Here is a 21,037-nt window from a genome sequence, read left to right as displayed (position 1 = left end):
TTTTCCAAAAGCGACCGCCGTTCTTATTCGCACTCCCGAATGTGAAGTAGCTACAGTTTACTTTCCAGACTCCGAGGAAAACATGCAGGGCCAGCTTGTAAATATTCTTTTTTCTCTCTACACAGCAGGCGATAACCGCACGCAAAATGTCCTGTGCTATTTGGTCTGCGTTGGCGAGCAGCCCGCAATGTCAGGGACTCGGACGAAGTGCCGCCCAACGTTTATCTAAAAACGTTGGTGCCGCCCTCAGAAATTGCTAGAAAGGACGCCCGAGGAGGAGCCTCATTGCGTCATCGCCACAGGCTCCGCCTACATTTTTTTTCACTCCGCCCACCCCGCGTCAGGCAGGCTCCGCCCCGCTTCGCCCGCTTGCCGCTAGCGGCAACCGATCAGTGCGGTGCCGGTAGCGGCTCGAAAGCCCCGTGTTGCTTCGTCTGCCATGAAGCAACGTGCTTCTGCGGAGTTGTCTGCCCCCTCCCGTGTTCCCGGTCACATTGCGCTGGATTTGGCGCGGCGTTGAGGCGCCTTATCTGAGGACGCCGTCGTCTGCTACGTTGTTAGGTCGTGCTGTGTTGTCGTCTGCTTTTCTGCCCGCGAGGCGTGTGCCCTTGTCGGCTCGCCACGGGTGCCGCGCGCGGCGGAAGGACGGCGGCGACGTTTCGGATTTTGTGATTGCTCTCCGGTTTCGTCCTCGTGTGGCGCGCACCGGCGTGCGCCGCAGTGAGCACTCGTGGATTTCCGCGAAGATCGGCCGCGCGGTTTCGCGGCCTGCGGCGACGCGTCGGCTGCAACCATGTCGTCCATGCTGGCAGGCGGACCCAACATCCTCCAGATGTGCAGGTGAGCCGCTGCCAACCGGTGGCACGTGACTTTGTCATTGCGCGGGTCGTGAGATGGCCATATTGACCCTCCTTCCTGCGGTGTTTTTTTTTTTGTTAGTTTGTTTGTTTTTAAAATCCTGAACGCACTTTTTGCCCCGCGTCACCGGCCTGCACGTGTATGGAAGCTACACACAGTTTGATCAAACCTGCCTTTTCGAGCTAAAAATTTGGGAATTTATTTTTACCACCGTATCCGGGGAAGCAGTTCTCATAAAAACAATTGCCCATGACTGCGGCGAGAACTATGAACAAATTGCAACTTTTTTTTCGTCCTTTTGTTGCTAATGCACTCAGCTTGGACTTAGCGCAGTTCGCTCGCCGGCAGTACTTACTACAGCACCAGCGACACAGAAAATTCCTGTCACTAAAATTTTTCGAAGTTGTAGCCTCTAGGGCTTCGAAAATAATTCTACCGTACGCTCTGCCAATGTCAAAGTTTTTGGCAAAGCAAACCAATTGTGGTATAAGAGGTACTTTTTTAAAGGGGTGAATAATTGCTTTCTGTAAACTGCTTTCCGGATCCCGGAAAACTTCGAATAGAGACCAAATTACAATAAAGGGGTTCAGTATACTACTATAGGGAGGACGAGTTGACAGATATTGGAATATTTACCATAGTTACCGCAAATACGCCTTCACTACCACTCCCGCCGTCACTACAGTGGCTTTCATCCTAAATATCGCAGGAAATGTCATGTTTCATTTTATTCGGGGTTTCTGGTTTGTTTATGTGCCCCAATAATAAAAATCAGTTCGTCTAAAATATGCGTTTAAATTAGGAGGTACAATCAAGCGGAAAACATGTGTAGAATGGCAGACTGCCGTACAAACAGCGCGATTAAGCTCCAAGGGAGCTTCAGCAGTTCATCGTGTGCGCACTAATGCCTCAGTAAACGGAAAACAACATTCCAATAGAGTGACATTCCACGAGCACTCACGGTAGCAGCTATTTTCCGTGTTCCTGAACTACCTGCCCTTTTTATGTGTTCTGTAAATAGCCTGCTTGTTCCAATAACACATTAGCGTGTTGCATTAGCAAACTGCTCAAAAGCCCAGCCACCACTGTCCAGCTTGGATTTATGCACAACTGGTTTTGTGAAGAATGAAATCCTGCCGTGGAGCGTTAAGACCACCTTTAGGAATATAGCGCGTTTCGCCCACGTGTCAACCTAAAGCTTGGGAAGGTACAGCCACGCTCATTGTTTTGCAGCACGTGTTGTAGAGGATGCAGATACGTCATGCGGTTATCTTTCAACTTTCCCTTGGCCCGATAGGTTTCAAGGCACATGATGACACATATCAAAGTATTTTGCCCTGACAAATGCTCTGGTTACCCACAAATCAGTTGAGGCTTTCGGCTGTCTCCACGGAGTTGCAACAGATTAGCTTACGTGCCTGCTACAAGAAGGACCTGCCGCCAGTGCGGAACATCTAAAGCAAAATGGCATGCGATGTGTGGTTCACTACACAACTTTAGCCGTTGGTATTTTTACTATATTCAGCCCGCACTGCGAATGCTGATACTCCCGTTCCTGAAAGGTGTAGTAGTTACGTGAGTCGAATATATGCACATATCTTGGACGACCGCCTAGATAACACCACAGCCACCACTAACACCAATAGGCCCAGCCGTGTATAACTATACACTACCGCAGTTAACAAGTAAAATCAGCACAACAAAACGCAAATGCAGAATCAAAAACAGATGTTTTGGTGTTCTACTTCATTTATGTCACATAAGGTGTAAGCGAATTGTTAATGGCGATTGACGTGTTTTGCAACCATAGACCAACACGTGATTCAGCCGATTGCCATTGCGGGTGAAATATCGGAACCTTGCTTTATGCATTACGGTTATTCTTTCTTTTTTCACAGTATGTGGCTTATGTGCTCCCCTTTTACAAAATAATTGTGTGCGCGTAGGTCCCCCCGCATTGTCATCATTCACGTAGAGAGATTCATGTATGACGTATATTGGTATATGTCATATTATTCTATCTCTTCTCTTTAAAGACTTCAGAGACACCTATCTACAAAAATGGCCACAATAGCACTCAGGAACGATGCCCCAATATGAGGCGAACTCTCTTGAGGTCTGTTTATATTTCACACTCGCGAAACTTTAAAGTACTCATTGCTTTTCCTTTTGTCGCTTCAATCCAGTGTAAATATACCAGACTAGTAAACTTTAAAAAGTTGCTTCCAAGTTGAGGTGAAACCACCATTTTATGAAAAAAAATTCCATGCTACTATCAGTCGTTCCCTCATCGTTCAGCCATCAACAGAACTAAAGGCGGTGAAAGCTGCGCTGTGATCGCTGCAGGCTCTTTCGGCAACGTGTAAAAATATGCTGCCATTGATGAGCTATTACATGCGTTTTCTCTGGATAATGGTGGCTTTTGGTCCAACCACAAAGTTTTAAATTCGATAGTGTGGCTTAAGATCAATCCAACATTACGATTTTGGCCACCGGCCCATCCGTCTGTGGGTCACTCGTTCAACTGCAGGGCCAAACAAAAAGGGTGAAAATGCGTGAACGTTAAGCATTTATGACCAAATATTATCCAAAGTACTCAAACGACCGCGGTGGTTTACACGTAGTCAGATTATTATCAGCACAAGTAAGGTTAGGCATATTCGCGGTGGACTATAAGTGCACCAGCGGGAGCACCACCCTCTTCTCAATGACAAATACACATCGGATTGTTTTTCAGTGTAGCAAGTAAAATCGGCCCGCTGAAAACGGCATCATAGAGACACGACAAAATGTAAACCGTAAAAGTGACAATATTGGCTCGAGCTGCCCCATACACAACAAAAATAAAAGATTCCAAGACATAGCGCGCGAACCGTGTAACCGTAAAAATAAAATAAGGAAACATTTATAGCTCTCATGTGCGGTGCTGCCAGTGAAGAGAATGTTACAAGGCCAGGGAAGCAAAATGCTATCTTGCTGCAATAGAAGCATATACGTGGCAAAATAGTTTTATAGTATTACCAGGCGTGGCATTGTCGGCCTCGCGAGCTTTGCCGTCATCCCTACTATGGTCGGAATACCGCCGTTAATTACATCGTACTTTAATTTCCGAACACACAAGAACCAACAGAGAAACTGCGCCAAATTACCGCATTGTAAGAAACTACAGCTTCCTGCGCAGTGCCAGTCAGAAACCGCAGTATTTTCCCTGAAGAACCATATAACCATATTTCAAATGTTGAATGCACCCTTTCGCAACGACGTCGATGGGTAAAAGGCCTGTTAGCGAAATTTTCAAACGCCCATTTTAAACTACTTAGCCTCTACCGGAATCGCGTCACTGCAGCGCTTTAATGTACCTACCCGCCGTCTCCGGACGCACAACTAAGCCAAATGGTAACATCCGCACCTTCAACGCGAGGCTTCTCTAGAATCAAACTAGATGGCAACCGAGAGTGTTTCCAGAGAAAAATATTGCATCAATTAAAAAGAAGAAAATATCTTGGTGCCGCGTACTTTTCTAAAACAATACACACCAGATGACTTTCCGAATCGATTACGAAGTCCCGTCGCTCTGGCGAAACTCTCAAATGGAAGGCACCCCACGGTGTAACTACAGGTCGTCCGCTCTTTTTATGCGTGGGAATATTCAATCCTAATTATCTTTATGTCAGAGCGGCATTCATCTGTTTTTGTCTCGCTCAGAACCAATCTTGGATGCTTGGAAGGTACTCACCAATCTGCTACAAACCATCACCGATGCGTGCCCATACACGTACCTCTCTTTCATTTTCCTGTTCTCTTCTCCGAAGCATTTACTTCATAAAAGATTTCACTACACGCGAATCCGCACTTCATAGCCACACCATCGGAGGACACGGAGAAGTTCACTACCTTCTTGATTGTCAGTTACTGCAGAGCCGAAGGCAACCTTCCCTGGTGCGGTGCAGGCTGACGTAGAACTGCAAGACAACGATTCCGAGGATCCATTTTAAGTGTTTCGTTTGTCGGTGCTTTCCTGTTCATATATTATGGAACGTTAAAGACCGCACAAATCTGCTCAGTTTATGAAGTGTTAAAGGGACGGACAACCGATTTTTTGTGGAGTGCCGTTCCTCTACCTCATATGCAAGTCATCGTTGGGTATTGCTGGCAAACGCAAAACATTTTTAAATAAATTGGCGAAATTAATTTTATTTGAACTAAAGTTTCTGGAGTCTACAAGGTGGCACTATGTAGACTCTATACGTTAGCCTATCGAGCGAGTCAAAACAACTCTGTTCGCGTCAATGTGAAATTAAGGAACCGCATAAAGCAATGGAAAGGTTACTTTTAGCTGGGAACAAGTTTTTAGGTTCCTATTTTTATTTTACGTACCGTTAAATGTATTTTGCCGAACTGCTCATGGTCATGGTTACCAGCATTCCTTTTGGTCGGGTACCTACGGCTGGTGGATTAGAAAAATCAAATTTCATACGTCATAGGACCCATCAGGAAAACCGTTTCTGTATAAGGTGTTTTAGAGGCTGAGACAAACGCGATAAAAATAGGTTATGTATCCATTTAAACTGTCTGTGAGACTTCCCTAAGCGTAATTTTAAGAACGTAAAGCATGTCATGCCAGTATTCGCATTTCAACGTTCTCCTTACGTGGTGAAAAAAACGCCATTGCTGGTGCCACATCCGAACTGGAATTGTGGTTTTTTGTAAACGGCGCCCAGCCATGTGACACAAATCTATAGGACAAACAGTCGATGAAAAGTGGCAGGTCTTGTGCAGACAGTGCGCGTGACGAAGACCGTTTAATAGAAACCCACCATGAGGTAGAGTGTCGGGGTCGTAAGACCTTAAGCAAATCAGTGTTGCTGAGCGTATAGTGGAACCTTTTCGATGTGAGACTTCATTTTTGCCGCATGGTTTGGCAGTTTGTGAGTTAATCATTGTGAGACCTCCACGAAAATTCATAGCTGCAGGTGAATGGCCCTTACCGCTGCCATTGTTGAAAACTTTGGAAGCTAGGCCTCTTTTTAAAAATCATAAGTATACCCTTTGTTAGGAACTAAATATATGCAAACGAGGAGAATTCTTCCAAGACTGGTTGATCGTGGCTCCTGTAACGCTGATATCCGAATTTTATTATGTAGCATGGCTCTGTTGTTTTAGAGCGGCTGGAGTGCCAATATTAGGCGAACCGTATCAGAATCCACATTAATGAATGAAATGGCACTATTGGCGAAGGGATGTAATTACAGATGCTGCAATCCCGAGCCCACATGTCTATGGGTGCCATTTCACCAGGCCAGCAGCGTAGACGTGCAAATTATTCGACACGTGGTGTGCAGGTACACAAAAACATGCTCATAATGAGTTAAAACTCCACCTTACGCAAAGCGTGAGGTCTAAAAATGTTCGGTCGTCCTGCTTTTGTTGTGCGCCCTGTCAGATGTTAACGCCTCTGGAGGTATTATGTATTGCCAACACGCCAGTGACATGTACAAATATTGCAAGTAAGTAAAGAAGCTGTGAACTGTTTGGCAAATGCTGTGGGGTGTTTTAACGTCTGTGCGCAACATCGTAGCAAACTGGCACGAGTTAAGTATTCGGGAATCGGGGATGGCGTAGGCGTAACACGTAGAGAGTTGTCATACTCAACCAAATTAAAAGTTCCTTTGCAAGTTTACATTTCGGGGACCCCCCAAATGAGCCTGAATAGGGCAGCCAGGATTTCTATGCTTTGCATCAAGTCTAACTGGGAAAGCTATTTTTGTTTGAAAGGGATTTTCTAAAATATTTAAATGTGAAGAAAACCAAGATTGGCAGGCGGGGACCCAACCCACGACCACCGGAATAACGGTCCAGTGCCAGTCTAGAATGGTACAGAATAAACACCTGAAACGGCACCTGACGCCTCAGTGTGTGGGTTAACCACAAATAAAACTTAACAAAAATGTTCATAAAACTTGCGCGCCACCCGCAACGTAGCACTTGAGCGTACACATTCAACGCACTGTGTGCTCGCACCCTTCACAAAAGGAAAAGAAAAGGGCCGCTGAGCCGCAGCCGCTCGGGCAATCTGCCTGGGCCTGGGGCTTAGATTTACGAGGGCCCCCAGCTGCGCGCAAGGCATCGGCTAGCGTCGCCTCTTGCTGCCGCCGCCAGCGCGCTGGCCGCCGAGCTGGCTGCTGCGACGTCAACGAAGTTCGTCGCTTGACGTTCTCCGCCATATTGTGCGTGCGTATTTATGTTTAGTACAACTGAATCTTAGGTAGCCCAAGTGGCAAGGGATCCCACACGTACACGGGTATTAAAAGAAATGCGAACAATGGAGCACACCGCCTCCTACGCATGCCGCACCGTCTGGCTGTAAAGTCAGAAAACCAGAGTAAATGGCGGCGTGCGCACTTTTTTGAGAGCGTTTGAGAGTGTGGCCTACATTTATTGGAAATGCTTGATCAAGAAGCGCCGCGAGTTGTTTATTTTGAGGCGCCTTTTCACGCTGTGTCGCCACTGAGCAGGATAATCGTTGAATGGCATCACGGTAGCTGCAATCAGCCTGCTGCGCCCTTGGCTCCCCAATATACTAGATAACATGACGCTCAGTGGCGAGAGAATAAAAAGACGCCTTAATTTAAATGACCAGCGTCGCTTCTTTATCAAGCATTTCCCCTAACAATCGGCCACACTCTCAAACGCTCATACACATGCGCGCAGTTTACTGAGAGTGCAGCCAGGCGGTGCGGCTTGCGTCGCAGGCTGCGTGCTCAGTTGATCGCATTTCTTTTAATCCCCTCTGTACTCTGATGGTGATGGGTCTCGTCCTCTGTCTGGTCTCTCGTCGTTCTTAAATTTGTTCTCTAATAAATCAAGTTTATCTTTTTTAAATCAAAACACTAACAGACCAGAAATCTTCAATTTAATGACTTTTTCAACAAATTTAAAGGGAAAGTCAAACTCACCTCTACTCAAACTCACCGCCGTGGCTCGGTGGGCAAGGCGTTGGGCGGTGGAGCCCAAGGATACAGTTCCGATTACCGGCCGCGGCGGCGTGCTTTCTGATGGATATGACAAGCGAAAACACCCGTATGTTCGGAATTTTGGCCCACGTAATGTATTTACAGGTGATGAAACTTAAGCCGAAGACTTCCACAGCAGCGCGCCTTGTTGCCTATTTAAGGTAGGCCCGTTAAACGTCATAATCCATAAAACTCTCCCCCTACGCTTTCTTTTTAATTTTACAATGCGACCCAATATATATATATGTAAATATATATATATATATATTTATATATATCAGGGTGTGAACGAAAAGCACCACCCAAACCGTTCTTTCTTGAGCTCACTGAACCCGAACCAGCGCCAGCACTGTTAGGTGGCTGCGCCACTCCCACCACGCACAAGCATAGAAAAAAATTACCATGAGATAAATACCGAGGAAAGTGTAGGGGAAAATAGCCCCACCAGTAGTGTAGTCGTCGTCGCACCAGACGCGTATCCTGGAGGTCGTGGTTTCGGATCCCACCCGGCGGGCAGGTTTTCTCCACATTGTTTCTTTCTTTCAAGAAATATATCTGACCTACCAAATTTTCCCCTTTGGTTTCCATGGCGTTTTTGACTGCCTATCCTTTTTTCTGTCTATATATATATATATATATATACATATATAATTATATATATATATATATATATATATATATATATATATATATATATATATATATATATATATATATATATATATATATATATATATATAACACAGCAACAAGGGTTGGCAGTCAAGAAAACCGCGGAAAGCAAAGGGGAGGATTCAAACCGATAAAGTGATCTCGGTATGTATGTATGTATGTATGCATGTATGAAGGTATTTATGTATATATTTATTGTTCTTTATAAAGAAACGAAGGTCCACCAGCAGGCGTTAATTGTCTCGCCTAGCAGCACACACCAGAAGGCCTGCTGGTGTAGGGGAAGTGGGATAGGGAGATAAGCATACACAGGTATAGAGGGATAGGGTAGAGGGTTTGCATGAATACAGTGATTCTAAAGGCAATGCCCATCTTAGGCTACCTAAATGCAGAAATTTTCGTCTGTGTGTACGTCTGTCTGTCTGTGCATCGGTGGCTCGATTCAGACGCCCGGACAAAGTGAAACGGATGCTGCGGAATAGGCTTATATACCACAGCCAAATATAAACGTCTTAGTTCAGTGTCAATGTTCATACTCCTCAACGTTGTTGGACAAGGGCAAGGCATTAAGCAAATTTAAGACAGAAAATCAATAGATAAGTGATATTTGAAATGCTCCCTTAGAAAAATTCATCGCTGCTTGGTTTTTGCAATCGCAAATGAAATACTACATCAACTCCAGAAAACTGTCACCTGCTGTTTCTCGCGCTACTATACCTCTTCGCGGCATTTAAGAAATCGAACTGCAACAGCAACGAAAGGTTTCACTATATAGGTTCCACGTTCCCTTTGGGATGCTCGTAGTGTAGGGCAGCCTGGTTCTATAAACTTTTACGTAGGGTGCCTCGATTCGCGCGCTACTCCGCTGTATGGCAGTGCTGACATCGAGGCACAAGACTTGGAGCAATGGAACGCGGTAAATTTAAATTGACTTGAGCAAACCTCTAGCGTTTTTATCTTGCGAAGAACGAGACAAGAGAGGATCAGCAGGGAGGATGAGCGGGAATGGGAAGGGAGGCATTTACTTGGCAGGGGCGCCAGTCGCCTATTGTCTTTCGTCGACATTTGATATGAAAGGAGCAGATACGCGGCCGTTTTTTTCATTGAAATCCACCTGCACCTTCCTCGCACTGTCCGCCGCGATGCTTCCGAAGCGAATTCCCTTTGCTCCTTCCAACTTCTTACCTACGCTCTTCTACACCCGTTTATCGACACCTTCTCTACCAAACTACCGACGTTCTCATTTTAATTACACAGATTACGTTTCCAGCCCGAGGAACTCGAGTTTCAAGTTCCAAGTTTCTGCTGCTACTCCCATTTTCGCCATTGACTTGTGCAGTAAAGTAAGCATGTCATTGCTTTACTGCACGGGTTGATACTGAACCACTTGTTTTTCTCGTAATAGGTAAACATTACGCCAAAACGTGAATGTTACTTCGCGGATTGTTCCGATTCGAGCTTGATTTCATACAAGCGTTTGACTGCTCCGTCGATTGTTGGAAATCGTGGGTGTCATTTCTAGGCTGTTAAGTTATATCATGGTAAAAGACACGCATATACCACAGGGTAGAATTATAAATCTGTAATCCTCAGGCTTGTGTTAGCAACCTTGTTGTGAAATAGAATTGCGTCGGTATTTTTACAGGGCAGCGGTACCTTTTTACCGCCTTTAATGCCATGAGAAAAATTACATCAGCTTATGTACCACAACAATACCACCATATTAACACAGATTTGCGGTTATTTTACCGTCACCTGCACCCTTGCCTCTCCTTATGTCGTCAAGAGCCTTTTCTGCCTCGTTTAAAGGTAAAGTGTCGTGATTCGTGCCGCTCCGCTAACTATTGTTTGACGTCCGTAGTTGATTGTTTGACGTCCGTAGAATATAAATATTCTCATAACCTTTGTGCTCCAATCATTATATCACCTATCTTATGCACAGCTCATTGCAGCAGACTCCGGCCAGCGAAATCCAAGGCAAATTAAAAAGTTATTATTAGCTTTCGCTTCAAGCTATTAGCACTTAAATTTAGTGCACAATCTTTTTATAGGGGTAAGAGTAATGAAGTAAACAATAAAAGTAACCAATGAAATTGTAAACATAGACCCACCACTGCGTATCGCATGCATAAGCCGGCCAAAGCTGCACTCAGGTGTGTTAGACTTTCTGACATGGCATTAGCCAACTTTCATAAGCCGCATCGCCACTTACGTGGCCCTGTTCGTCGACCACAATCACTTTTTCCCGAAAGATTACCAGCCATCATAACAAAAGTAAGCCAGTTTGAAACCCGATCAGAAATAGAGCGAATGCAGGCAGATATTCTGTGTGGCAATTTCCCGCCATCTACGCAGCCAGATAGTACACAAAACAACAAGTCTGACGCCTCGCAGTTATCAGCAGCCTTAAACTACATACTGACTTTCCTTCCAGGCATATTCTCTCTGCGCCACACACCGAACGCCAGCAACACGATTTAGAGGCGGAAATAAAATATTGGATTGGAGTGCGCTTTTCTAAGGCAATTAAACATTGCTTGCTGCTGGACCTGTGTTGGGGGCACTAAAAAAGACAAAATATTTCAAATTAGGCCACCCTATATTTAGTTTCCAAGACCCCTCTTAACGCCCAGCTTCTCATAACATTTTTTGAATCATTCTGATGTTGCAGTCAGGAATGTCGCTGTCCTCAATTTTGTAGATGAATCTTCATAGGTTCGCCAATGCTATTGGTTCTTTTTTACCAGGCTCTTTCACTTTTCTGCATTTTTACAAGTTTCATACCTGCATTTTCTTATCAGTTTCTTTGTTTTCTAAGATAGGTTACCGTTTCTCGCGCAGTATTTTTCCCATTTATGCGGACTGCAGAATCTGTGACTATCGTAGTAAACGTTTGAGCACATGCTTGATTCTCTAATTTGTCGATAAGGACGCAAAAGTCCTTCGTCTTGTCACACACGTAATGAAAATTTAGTTTCTTCTTGTTAAGGGGATTCAACCTTTCTGTTCTCCTTTGTCCACTTTCTTTACTTTGGAATATGCCCGGTACAGCTGCTTTCCGAGCCTTTCTTGTAAAAAGCCTGTATTCCAACGAGGGCCAGGAAGCAACTCCTTCGTCTTGAGAGATGTGCGCCCCACCATTCCCGGCGAACGATATTTTACGAGAATTTCGAGCAATATCAGAAACGCACAGACGTTTATAAACACTATTCGAAATACCGTTACCCGTGCCTGAAAATGTATTCATCAATACCCTCTACACCGCGAAAAGCCCAGTGTTTCACCCCCTCCCCCCCCCTTTCCGAATATAGGAAATATAAATTTCAGAAATAGCGCGAGTATAAAACTGGTGGTTTTTTATGAATGAATAGCGTGATGGTTGCCGAAACATTCCTTTAAACAACCACAAATGTCTCCTGTCACAAAAAAGTCTGCGAAGAAAACTTTATGTTTTGAACTTTAAAAGAGGACTACTATCGAGATCTCAATGGCTGATACCGTACCAGACACTGTGTGGCAAACCTCTCAGAGCAGATTATTCACTTACAGTGCTGCTGACCACCAAACACTCGAATTGATTACTCCTTCATTACCACCTATTTTTTGTGTGCGTGGTTGAGACGACCAGTCATAGTCAATTGCAGGTTCAATGTCTTTCCCAAAACTTTATATATCAAAATCATACCAGACTATAGGTATGAGGCCAACCTCTTCTCGGAGAATTACATCTATCTCGTGTCAAGCTGCGCAAAAAACTTTGTACCATCTATATCATGCGTAAAAGTATAAACAAAACAGACGATCGGCCTGCCAGAATGCATATTATTCGATACCCGTTTCATGGCGGGGCATGTTCTGTAGTGGGAAGTCCGACGCGGCATGGCGTGTTCGGTACCATGAAACAAAACCATCTACGACCGCTGCCTTCAGTGGCTTGGAAAGGACTAGTGGCGTGTCTGTGCCTGACATGCCCGGAAATCCCCGGCCGCGGCCAGCGTGCGTGTATATCGTTCTCTGAACGGCTGTCATCCGGCCCGCTGTGAAGCGGTACCAGAGACAACCGTTGCACGTTTCTAAACTCAGCACGGACGTGGGGACAGCTATGCGTATTGCCTTCTTAGCAGACCGGAGGCCTAAAGACCCGTTGGACGGTTTACCCTACCCCTCTTTGTCTCTAGGGACACAACTTCCTCCAAGTGTTGTTGTTCGACAAGTTGACGCACCATCCGCTTCTAGGACTGCCCGTCGACGTTGTCTGCGACCAATGTTGTCATCTACGTGCACACGTCAGGAGCCCTAGCAAGGGCTCCTGACGTGTGCACCACCTGCCGATACTCGTGCTTGTCCACACAGTGCACGGACGACCGTTTCAATCAACATAGCCCGCTAGTCGTGGCGGCGCGATGTACCTGCTGTCCAGGATGTAGAGATAACAAAACCCTCGCGGACAGCCTCAACTCTTCGATGCACCCGAGCAAGCTATGCGCGAACTTGATGCTACTGAAAAGGCCTCCTTGCCACTGTTCTCGTGTGAGGGGGAACTTCCTGGTCGTGCCTTCTTCACCCGCATCACTGCGATTATGGCTTAGCTGTTAGCTATTCTTAACTTGGAACGAGTGGGTGTAACAAAGCTCACCTGACGTAGCACACGATTTTCAAGCCCAAGTCCCAGGTGTTCGGTGCTTATTTGTTTTTAGTCTGATGGGGTTGCCTACGTCCAATTTACGTGGTGGGTGTCGAACACCGTCAGTACCAGTATAATCAATGTGCCTCGTTTGCTTGTGAGAGGTGCTCAGAAGAGAGGGGACAGAAGGAAGGGTCTTCGGACTTGTTACAACGCTCCTGCGTCACCTCCGTCTGATGCATCACCGTATCTTTTATGCTTCCACATGTCTGCAGCACAGGCCCATTCAAGTACTAGTTTCTTGCTTTAGGCGATTGACAACTCATACTCATTCGGAGCAGCTATGCCAGACGCTTCGATGCGCGCACAGACGCGACTGAATCCTATCCGCGTTTCCTCCAGTGTTTGTTTCGCTATCTTTCAAGTATTCTTTCTGCAGTGACGGCCAGCCTTGTATAAGCCCGGCTCTCGCGATTGATACCGCTAACAAGGCGCCAGTATGGCGCGGCAGGGGCGACCGCGAAGAACACATCATCGATGAGAGACAAGTGGGCATCCGCCAGAGCCGTTCTCGGATGACAGGATTAATATTCCAACAGTGAGAGGAGAATGAGTGGAGCAGGTACTGAGGCGCCATTTCGAGAGAGGCGTAGACGGGACGGGTATCTTCTGTTTTTCTCTCACGCTGTCAGGGGCGAGCTTCAGCCGCTTATGCGCGCATATGCGTGGCCCGTCAGTCGGCATGACGGTTTGTTCGTCGGAGGCATCGTCTGCAACCGGTGTTGTCGAGCGAGTTAGTGCAGTAGCAGGTTTAGCAGACCACAAACAGATAGCGCAAGACAGCGTTAGGCGCAAGCGGACGACAGCCGCGATAGAGCAGAGGATGCAGCGACGCGCGGCTAGGCTGTGGCAAAGCGGAACCGTTCACCTTCCAGCACTCATCTGCAATTTTTCCTGCGAGCGGAGATCGTTCGTTGGTATGCTGGTCCGAGAAGAAACCAATACTGCAAAATAATAGGCCGCACAAATGTCTCCCTCACAGCGTGTCGGCTTGTTGCATGTACGGGCGCGCACTATGACGTCGTCGCTACTACACGGTGCGCCCCTTTTCAAAAGGCCCGCTCACTTGTGCTTCTTTGTTGTTATTCGGCGTGGCGGCACTGTTTGCTTTTATAAGATTCAGAAAGAAGAGCTGTAGAGCCTTCGTACGTGGATACAGGAGCGCTCCTTAAAGAGCGAGGCCACATATACTGTCGTTCCCTGTGATAGACGATACCCAAGCAGTCACCATCAAGAGCAGAGGGATTAGCAGCGGCCCGCAATGAAGTAGCGCAAGAATAATTCCGACAACGAACGAACACAAAAAATAATACATCTCAAGAACAGGCCAACCGGCACCGGCAGAAAGAACGTTGAGAAGTGGGAAGAAACTGCTTCGAACAGACAGAGGGGCGCACACTCGGTGGAGACATGTCTCGGCGGGGAGCAGAGCTTGAAGCGGGGGAGTTACAGGAGTGCGACATGCTGTGTTCGAAAGCGGAACCGCTTGTCTTCTGCTATCCGGTGCGCGCTGCGGTGGTTTCGGTTTTGCTTTTTTCCGCGTCATGAATGTTGTGGTTTGCTCCTGTCCACCGATCTAGGCTGCGTTCAATGTGCACGGCGTAAAGGCATGGCCGAATGACATCGTCTTTTCTTTCTCTCTGCTGCTGCCTGCCCTTACACTCAGTTGTTGTCGTTGCATCTGAGTACGGCGCGGTCCCAGCAAGGCGCCAACCTGTCTGACGCCGCAGTAACAAGTGTTGTGCGTTCTTTTTCGGCCCCTCCAGTTCCTTTTCTTTCTGCAGACTCCGATGTGCGCTCTAAGTATGTTTCATAACGGGATTGGGTTACCCTTGTTAGGCTGAATGACCATTCATTCAATCTCGCGACTTGAATCTGCTCGGAGTGTCGTTAAAGACCGCTCGTAGCAGCCCAGCCGCTTTTTGAATGCAGTTTTGAATGTTTGCACATGCAGAGTGCATCAACAAGCGTACAAAACACCATGTACTATCGTTGTGACCAGCACTATGAATATGAATACTGAAAAGCGAACACTTCTGCGGCGTATCGAAACCATCAAGTGGTTGTGTGGGCGAAGAGAATGTTACAATAGCCCACTACTTTGGATTCAACGCCGAAGTGGTTGTGGGAGAGTTTTGGCAGCGTGAGGTACAGGTTTACAGAGTCACACACACACACACACACACACACACACACATATATATATATATATATATATATATATATATATATATATATATATATATATATATATATATATATATATATATATATATATATATATATATATATATATAAGAGAAGAAAAATTTCGAACAAGGTAAAAGCCCGATTGTGGCCTACGTTTCAGCAAAGAGAACTTGCTTTCCTCAGGGCAATCTCTCGCCTGGCAGGCACGGTTTATATAGGGGTAGGACCCCAGGTGAAAGGAGAGGGAAAGATGGAAGGGAAATTGAGCAAGCTGATTGGTTTCGGAGTGTGTCGGGGGAGAGATTGAGGGGCCAAGAAGGTTGTCTAGTTTAAGCCGCGAAGTAGGTCATACGGAAGTCAGCTGATGGTTGATATTCGTGGAATTTTTGGACAGAAAGGATGAGAGGGTGCTTATTGACCCGCCGCGGGGTATAGGGAAAGGATCTCAGAACCGCCGGAAGCAGACCAGGCGGTGAGGGTGGGGTCCTTATCAGAAACTATCTGCAAGCCTCAGGTCAAAAGAAAAGATAGAGACGGGGGAAAACTAACTAGGTCAAGGAAAAAAGAAAAAAAAAGGAGAAAAAACAGAGAGGGAAACCACATAAACCCACACACTAAAGAAAAAGCAATGACCCGGTAACTGAAATGGCACGTGTCACCCACGGCAACATTCCTGGAACAGGCCTGTCCTGAAACTCAAAAACGAAAAGATAAAGTTAGAGTGACGTACGGGGCACAAGACCACGCGGAGTAAAAAAAAAGGAGAAATTAAATAAATAAAATTGAATTCCAAAAGCAAAAGTTGGAGGCATGAGGGCGAGTATTAAGCTAGACGCTAAGGAATGAAAAAAAAAAAGAAAAAAAATTAGGTGACCCGGTACAGAGCAGAGTGAACGGTCATAGTCTTTGGATGAGGTATATGCACGAAAATGCCTAATGCTGTATTCCCGGTGAATATCGCAAGGATTCCAAGTTGCCCGTAGACGCATTAATTCCAGCAGGTTCCATGGAGTTGAATTTGTGAATTAAGAAGGATTCTCGGTATTTCCTGTCTCTAGGAGACTTAAAATTTGACTGAAGTATATATAACTTAAGGTAATCAAAATTGTGGCCTGGTTGGTTGAAATGCTGCGCTACAGCTATGGAGGATTTGCTAAGAGTATCTGCCCGGTGACCATTAAGCCGTAGGCTCATAGGTTGGCTCGTTTCGCCTATATACTGTTTGTGGCACATTGAGCATTCCAACATATACACAATGTTGGATGAAGTGCACGTAAAACTTGAATTAATCTTGTGGACTTAATTACTGGCTGTGCTTTTTACAACGTAGTCTGTTTGCAGGTGCCTACAAGTCTTGCATCTGGGGCGGGAGCACCTGGCTATGACTGGTTGCTTTGAAGGCCCTGTTTTAGCATGCACTAAAATATCTTTTAGATTCCTGTTTCTCCGGTAGGTAACCCTTGGTGCTTCCGGGAAAGTCTTTTTAAGTCAGTCGTTACTGGCTAAAATGGGGTAGTACTTCCGCAGTATATTGTTTACGTTTGGGAGGGCGTTTGAAAATTTAGTTATTAGGGCAGGTGGCCTGGCGCTTTCGTTTTGCCGCTGTTTCTTGAGAACGTCATCCCTTTCGAGATTAGACACACGTTGGTACGCCTGATCGAGCGAGCTTTTGGGGTGGTTCCTGTTCATAAGGGTGGCCTTGAGTTCGTCTAGGTGCTCTACGTAGTAACTGTCATCACTGCATACTCTTCTAAGCCTGGTGGCTTGTCCTACAAAGATCCCTTGTTTGCAGTGTCTGGGGTGATGGCTTTTATAATCTAGGTACTGCTGCCTGTCTGTTGGCTTTCTAAAAAGCGTGGTTTTAAGTTTACCGTTGTCTAGAATGACGGTAGTATCTAGGAAGTTCACTTCTTTTTCAGAATACTGGCAGGAGAATTTAATAGTCGGATGTGAAGAATTGAGATGGGATATAAATGTTTCTAGAGTCGCGCGACCGTGTTCCCAAATCATAAAGATGTCGTCGATGTAGCGGAGGTAAACCTGAGGTTTATGCGGAAAAGAGCTTAATAGGGTAGCTTCAAGTTGCCCCATGAAAATGTTGGCATAGGTCGGTGCGAATGGAGTACCCATGCTAGTTCCAAAAACTTGCAAAAAGTAAGAAGAGTCAAATTCAAAATAATTGAGAGTTAGAACTAGTTTTAACAAAGTTATGTACACTCCTGGTGCATGTTGGTGCGGGTTCACTGATAGAGATTTTGAAATCGCTTCAATTCCTTCGGCGAACGGAATGTTTGTATACAATGCAGCAACGTCAAGAGTAACAAGGAGGGTTCCACTGGGTAGGCGCCCGCCCATATTTATCTCTTCTATTATGCGGAGGAAGTGGGGGGTGTCCTGAACGAATGAAGGAAGAAGAGCCGGAATATCGGATAGGTGATGATTCAGAAACAGAGATAGTGCTTCGGTTGGGGTATTGTTATTCGAAACTATGGGTCTGCCAGGAATGTCGGCAGTGAACAATAATTCTACGGGGACTTTATGGACTTTTAGGAGGAGGTAAAACCGTCCTGCATGCTTATTATTCGGTTTCATGAAATTTAAGTCAGTAGTCGTTATTAATTCTCTAGATCGTAGATCTGTGAGGGTCTGAAGGATTTTTAGGCTGTATTCCTGGCTCGGATCGTTATCTAAGGGCTTGTAGTGGCAAGGGTTATTGAGCTGCCTATAAGCTTCATCTTTGTATTTTCCCATAGGTAAAACAACTACACTACCACCTTTGTCGGCTGGCTTTATGACTATGTCGGTTCTGGCTGATAGGCAATTCAGGGTAACTTCTTCCGATGGAGTTAGGTTCTTGCGCTTGTTTGATCGCTTAGTTGTTGCTAAATTTCTCTTAATACTGATTTTAAGTACAGATCCAATTCTGGAGATTGATCTACATCTGGAGTCCAAGTGCTAGGAGGGTGGAGGGTGCGTTCGTTAATGTCACGTTGGTCCTGCTTCTCCGAAAAAAACTCGCTTAGTCTCATTCTCCGAGAAAATTCAGTGAGATCTTTGTGTAACTCGTATTCATTCACACTGTTATTTGTGGGACAGAAAGTTAGACATCGTTCTAGGATACCTTTTTCGTCGGCGGTTTGGGGTTTTGAATTGTCAATAACGTTGCTGGGGCAGGTAGCGAGATAGCTCGTTTTTTCTATAGGATTATTGGCTGAGGGAGGAGGTTCTATTAAAGCGATCTCTGTATCGAGGGGGGACATTACATGACCTAGTACTTCATAGTCGCGGCTATTGAGAGGCTGATCTCCTACATATATATATATATATATATATATATATATATATATATATATATATATATATATATATATATATATATATATATATATATATATATATATAAGAGCGTACTTCTACTTTGTGGGTATTCCTGCAGCAACTAAGGACTCTACTTCACGACTATATATATATATATATATATATATATATAAAGGGTAGTCATTAGGGCATCGTAGGGGAACTACAGAAATGCAGGCAGTTTACAACATCAAGGGACGCATACAGGACTAGGCCTTTGCACTAGGACTAGTGAATCTAACATTTTCGATTTTTTTAAGAGAGGAAGTAAAGGAGCACATGCATATAAAGTGGGGACCGAACCAACGCTTATATTACCAGTTCATTTTCCAATTCTGCAATCAGCGTGGGAAGGCATTCGAGGTATAATTCGAGGCATTCGAGGTATAACCATAATAACCATAATAGTAAGGCATTCGAGGCATTCGAGGTATAACCATAATAACTGTTCACTGCAATAGGGAAGTGTGAAAACTTCGATGCTTGAAAATGCTAATGTTTGCGGTAAGACTTTGGTACCGAAATGCGACAGCAAACTCTTTTTTGCTCCAGAGGCGTAGCCTTCGGTGCCTTTCGTTGTCAAAACACCTACAAAATTTATTAGCGCTCTTACCCCATAGTGGCCTCTGCATTTCTACCTTTTTTTTTCATCCACACTGTCAAACAAAATGACGATATAAAGTAGGAATTGAAAATTAAATTATGCAATCATCCAGGCGCTCTTTTCTCACACGTTTCGTTTTTTCCCGGTAGTGTATAACACTCCCCAATAAATAGTTCAGGAAATTATGCAATCGTCCAGGGTGTCTTTTCTATCACATTGCTTTTTTTCGGCAGTTCATAACACTCCCAAAAAATCGTTCAGCCAACGCCAGTATTTTGCTCTAACCAAAGAAGCAGAGTAAAGGCTCAGCTTCTCATTCTCGCAAACTGAGGAAGAGGCTGCCGCATTACATCCGACGGTGGCTTCTGAATGGGCGACCCCTATCCCTAGTTCTTATACGCCTCGTCCTCACTAACAGCGACTGGTTCTGCGTCCCTGAACTGTAATTTGACGCCTTCATCTGCCAGCGCACCCCACACACAACTGTATTCGCATCCTCATGAGACGATTACGCATCGAATGTGTCTTCAAAACACCTACCACACTTGGTTTAATTTCGTTTTACCCTACTATGCCGTGTCCTCTCATCGCAACCTCGTGTGTAATAGGCACAGGCTGGGTTTCTCTTGCCGTGTGCCAGGTGTCGAGTCGCCAGCGCTGTGGCCTATCGTTAGATTTATCCGTACCCCAAAAAGTCGTATTCGAATTAACGGGCTTCTTTATGCACAACTTTCTAAGGAGACATGACCGTACCAAATCGTACGGCTCAATTTATCCATTAATAAATTTTCCTGAAGCTCGAATTTACGAACTTTCACTATGTATGTTAAATCAGAATGGAAAATGAGGCGCTCGTTGAATGAAGACAGAAATACGCGTAGGCAAGAATGAATGCCAAAGGCAAAGAGAAAAATGTGGTACGCCATTTATCATTTTATGAACAGATAGAGTTTTTTCATGATTTCAATATAGAAAGTGGAAAAAAACATGCCCTCCGGGTGGGATCCGAAACCCGGAAGTTAATAAGGAGGTCCTTTCCCCCCCCCCCCCCCCGAGCAGTCGGACTGGCGCTGTCTACTATCCCCAAGCGCAGTAAACAATTACCTTAACATAAACATCCGAATAATTTGAGGGGAGCACAGCCCTGCCTGTAGCGTAGTGGTCATCGCACTAGACGCGTATTCTGCAGTTCGTGGGTTCGGATCCCACCCGGCGGGCAAGTTTGTCTCTACTGTCTTTCAAAAATCTCTATCTGCTTTCATGATAATAAAATGGCCCACCGCATTTTCCAATTTGCTTTTCCTGCCTCTCTCAACTTCAATGCCAACTCTTGTATATATATATATATATATATATATATATATATATATATATATATATATATATATATATATATATATATATATATATATATATAACACAGAAATAAGGGTTGGCAGTCGAGAAAACCTCGGAAAGCAAAGGGGAGGATGTGGTGGATCATTGAAACAGATTATATATATATATATATATATATATATATATATATATATATATATATATATATATATATATACACATTGCACCTTACATTACCGGCGTACAGGCATCCGTCTCTTTAATTAAATGGAAAACACCACCAAAAATGAAAAATGTATACGCTCTCCTTCTCTGTGGTCC

General features: G+C 45.0%; 1 protein-coding gene across 1 annotated transcript in view; it reads left to right on the top strand.

Annotated features, from left to right (window-relative positions):
• Positions 1-407: 407 nt before the first annotated feature.
• The window catches only part of LOC144148782 (uncharacterized), a gene marked incomplete in the record, with an annotated part of 154,819 nt that continues 134,189 nt past the window's right edge, over positions 408-21,037 (top strand). Inside the window, 1 exon segment of the mRNA XM_077680293.1 lies at positions 408-840. Coding sequence (XP_077536419.1) covers positions 794-840 — 47 coding nt within the window.

This window comes from Haemaphysalis longicornis, unplaced genomic scaffold, assembly GCF_048455015.1.
Source record: "Haemaphysalis longicornis isolate Haplotype H1 unplaced genomic scaffold, Haemaphysalis longicornis Haplotype H1 scaffold_8, whole genome shotgun sequence".
In the NCBI taxonomy this organism is placed as follows: domain Eukaryota; kingdom Metazoa; phylum Arthropoda; class Arachnida; order Ixodida; family Ixodidae; genus Haemaphysalis; species Haemaphysalis longicornis.
This window is presented reverse-complemented; position numbering and strand designations above follow the sequence as displayed.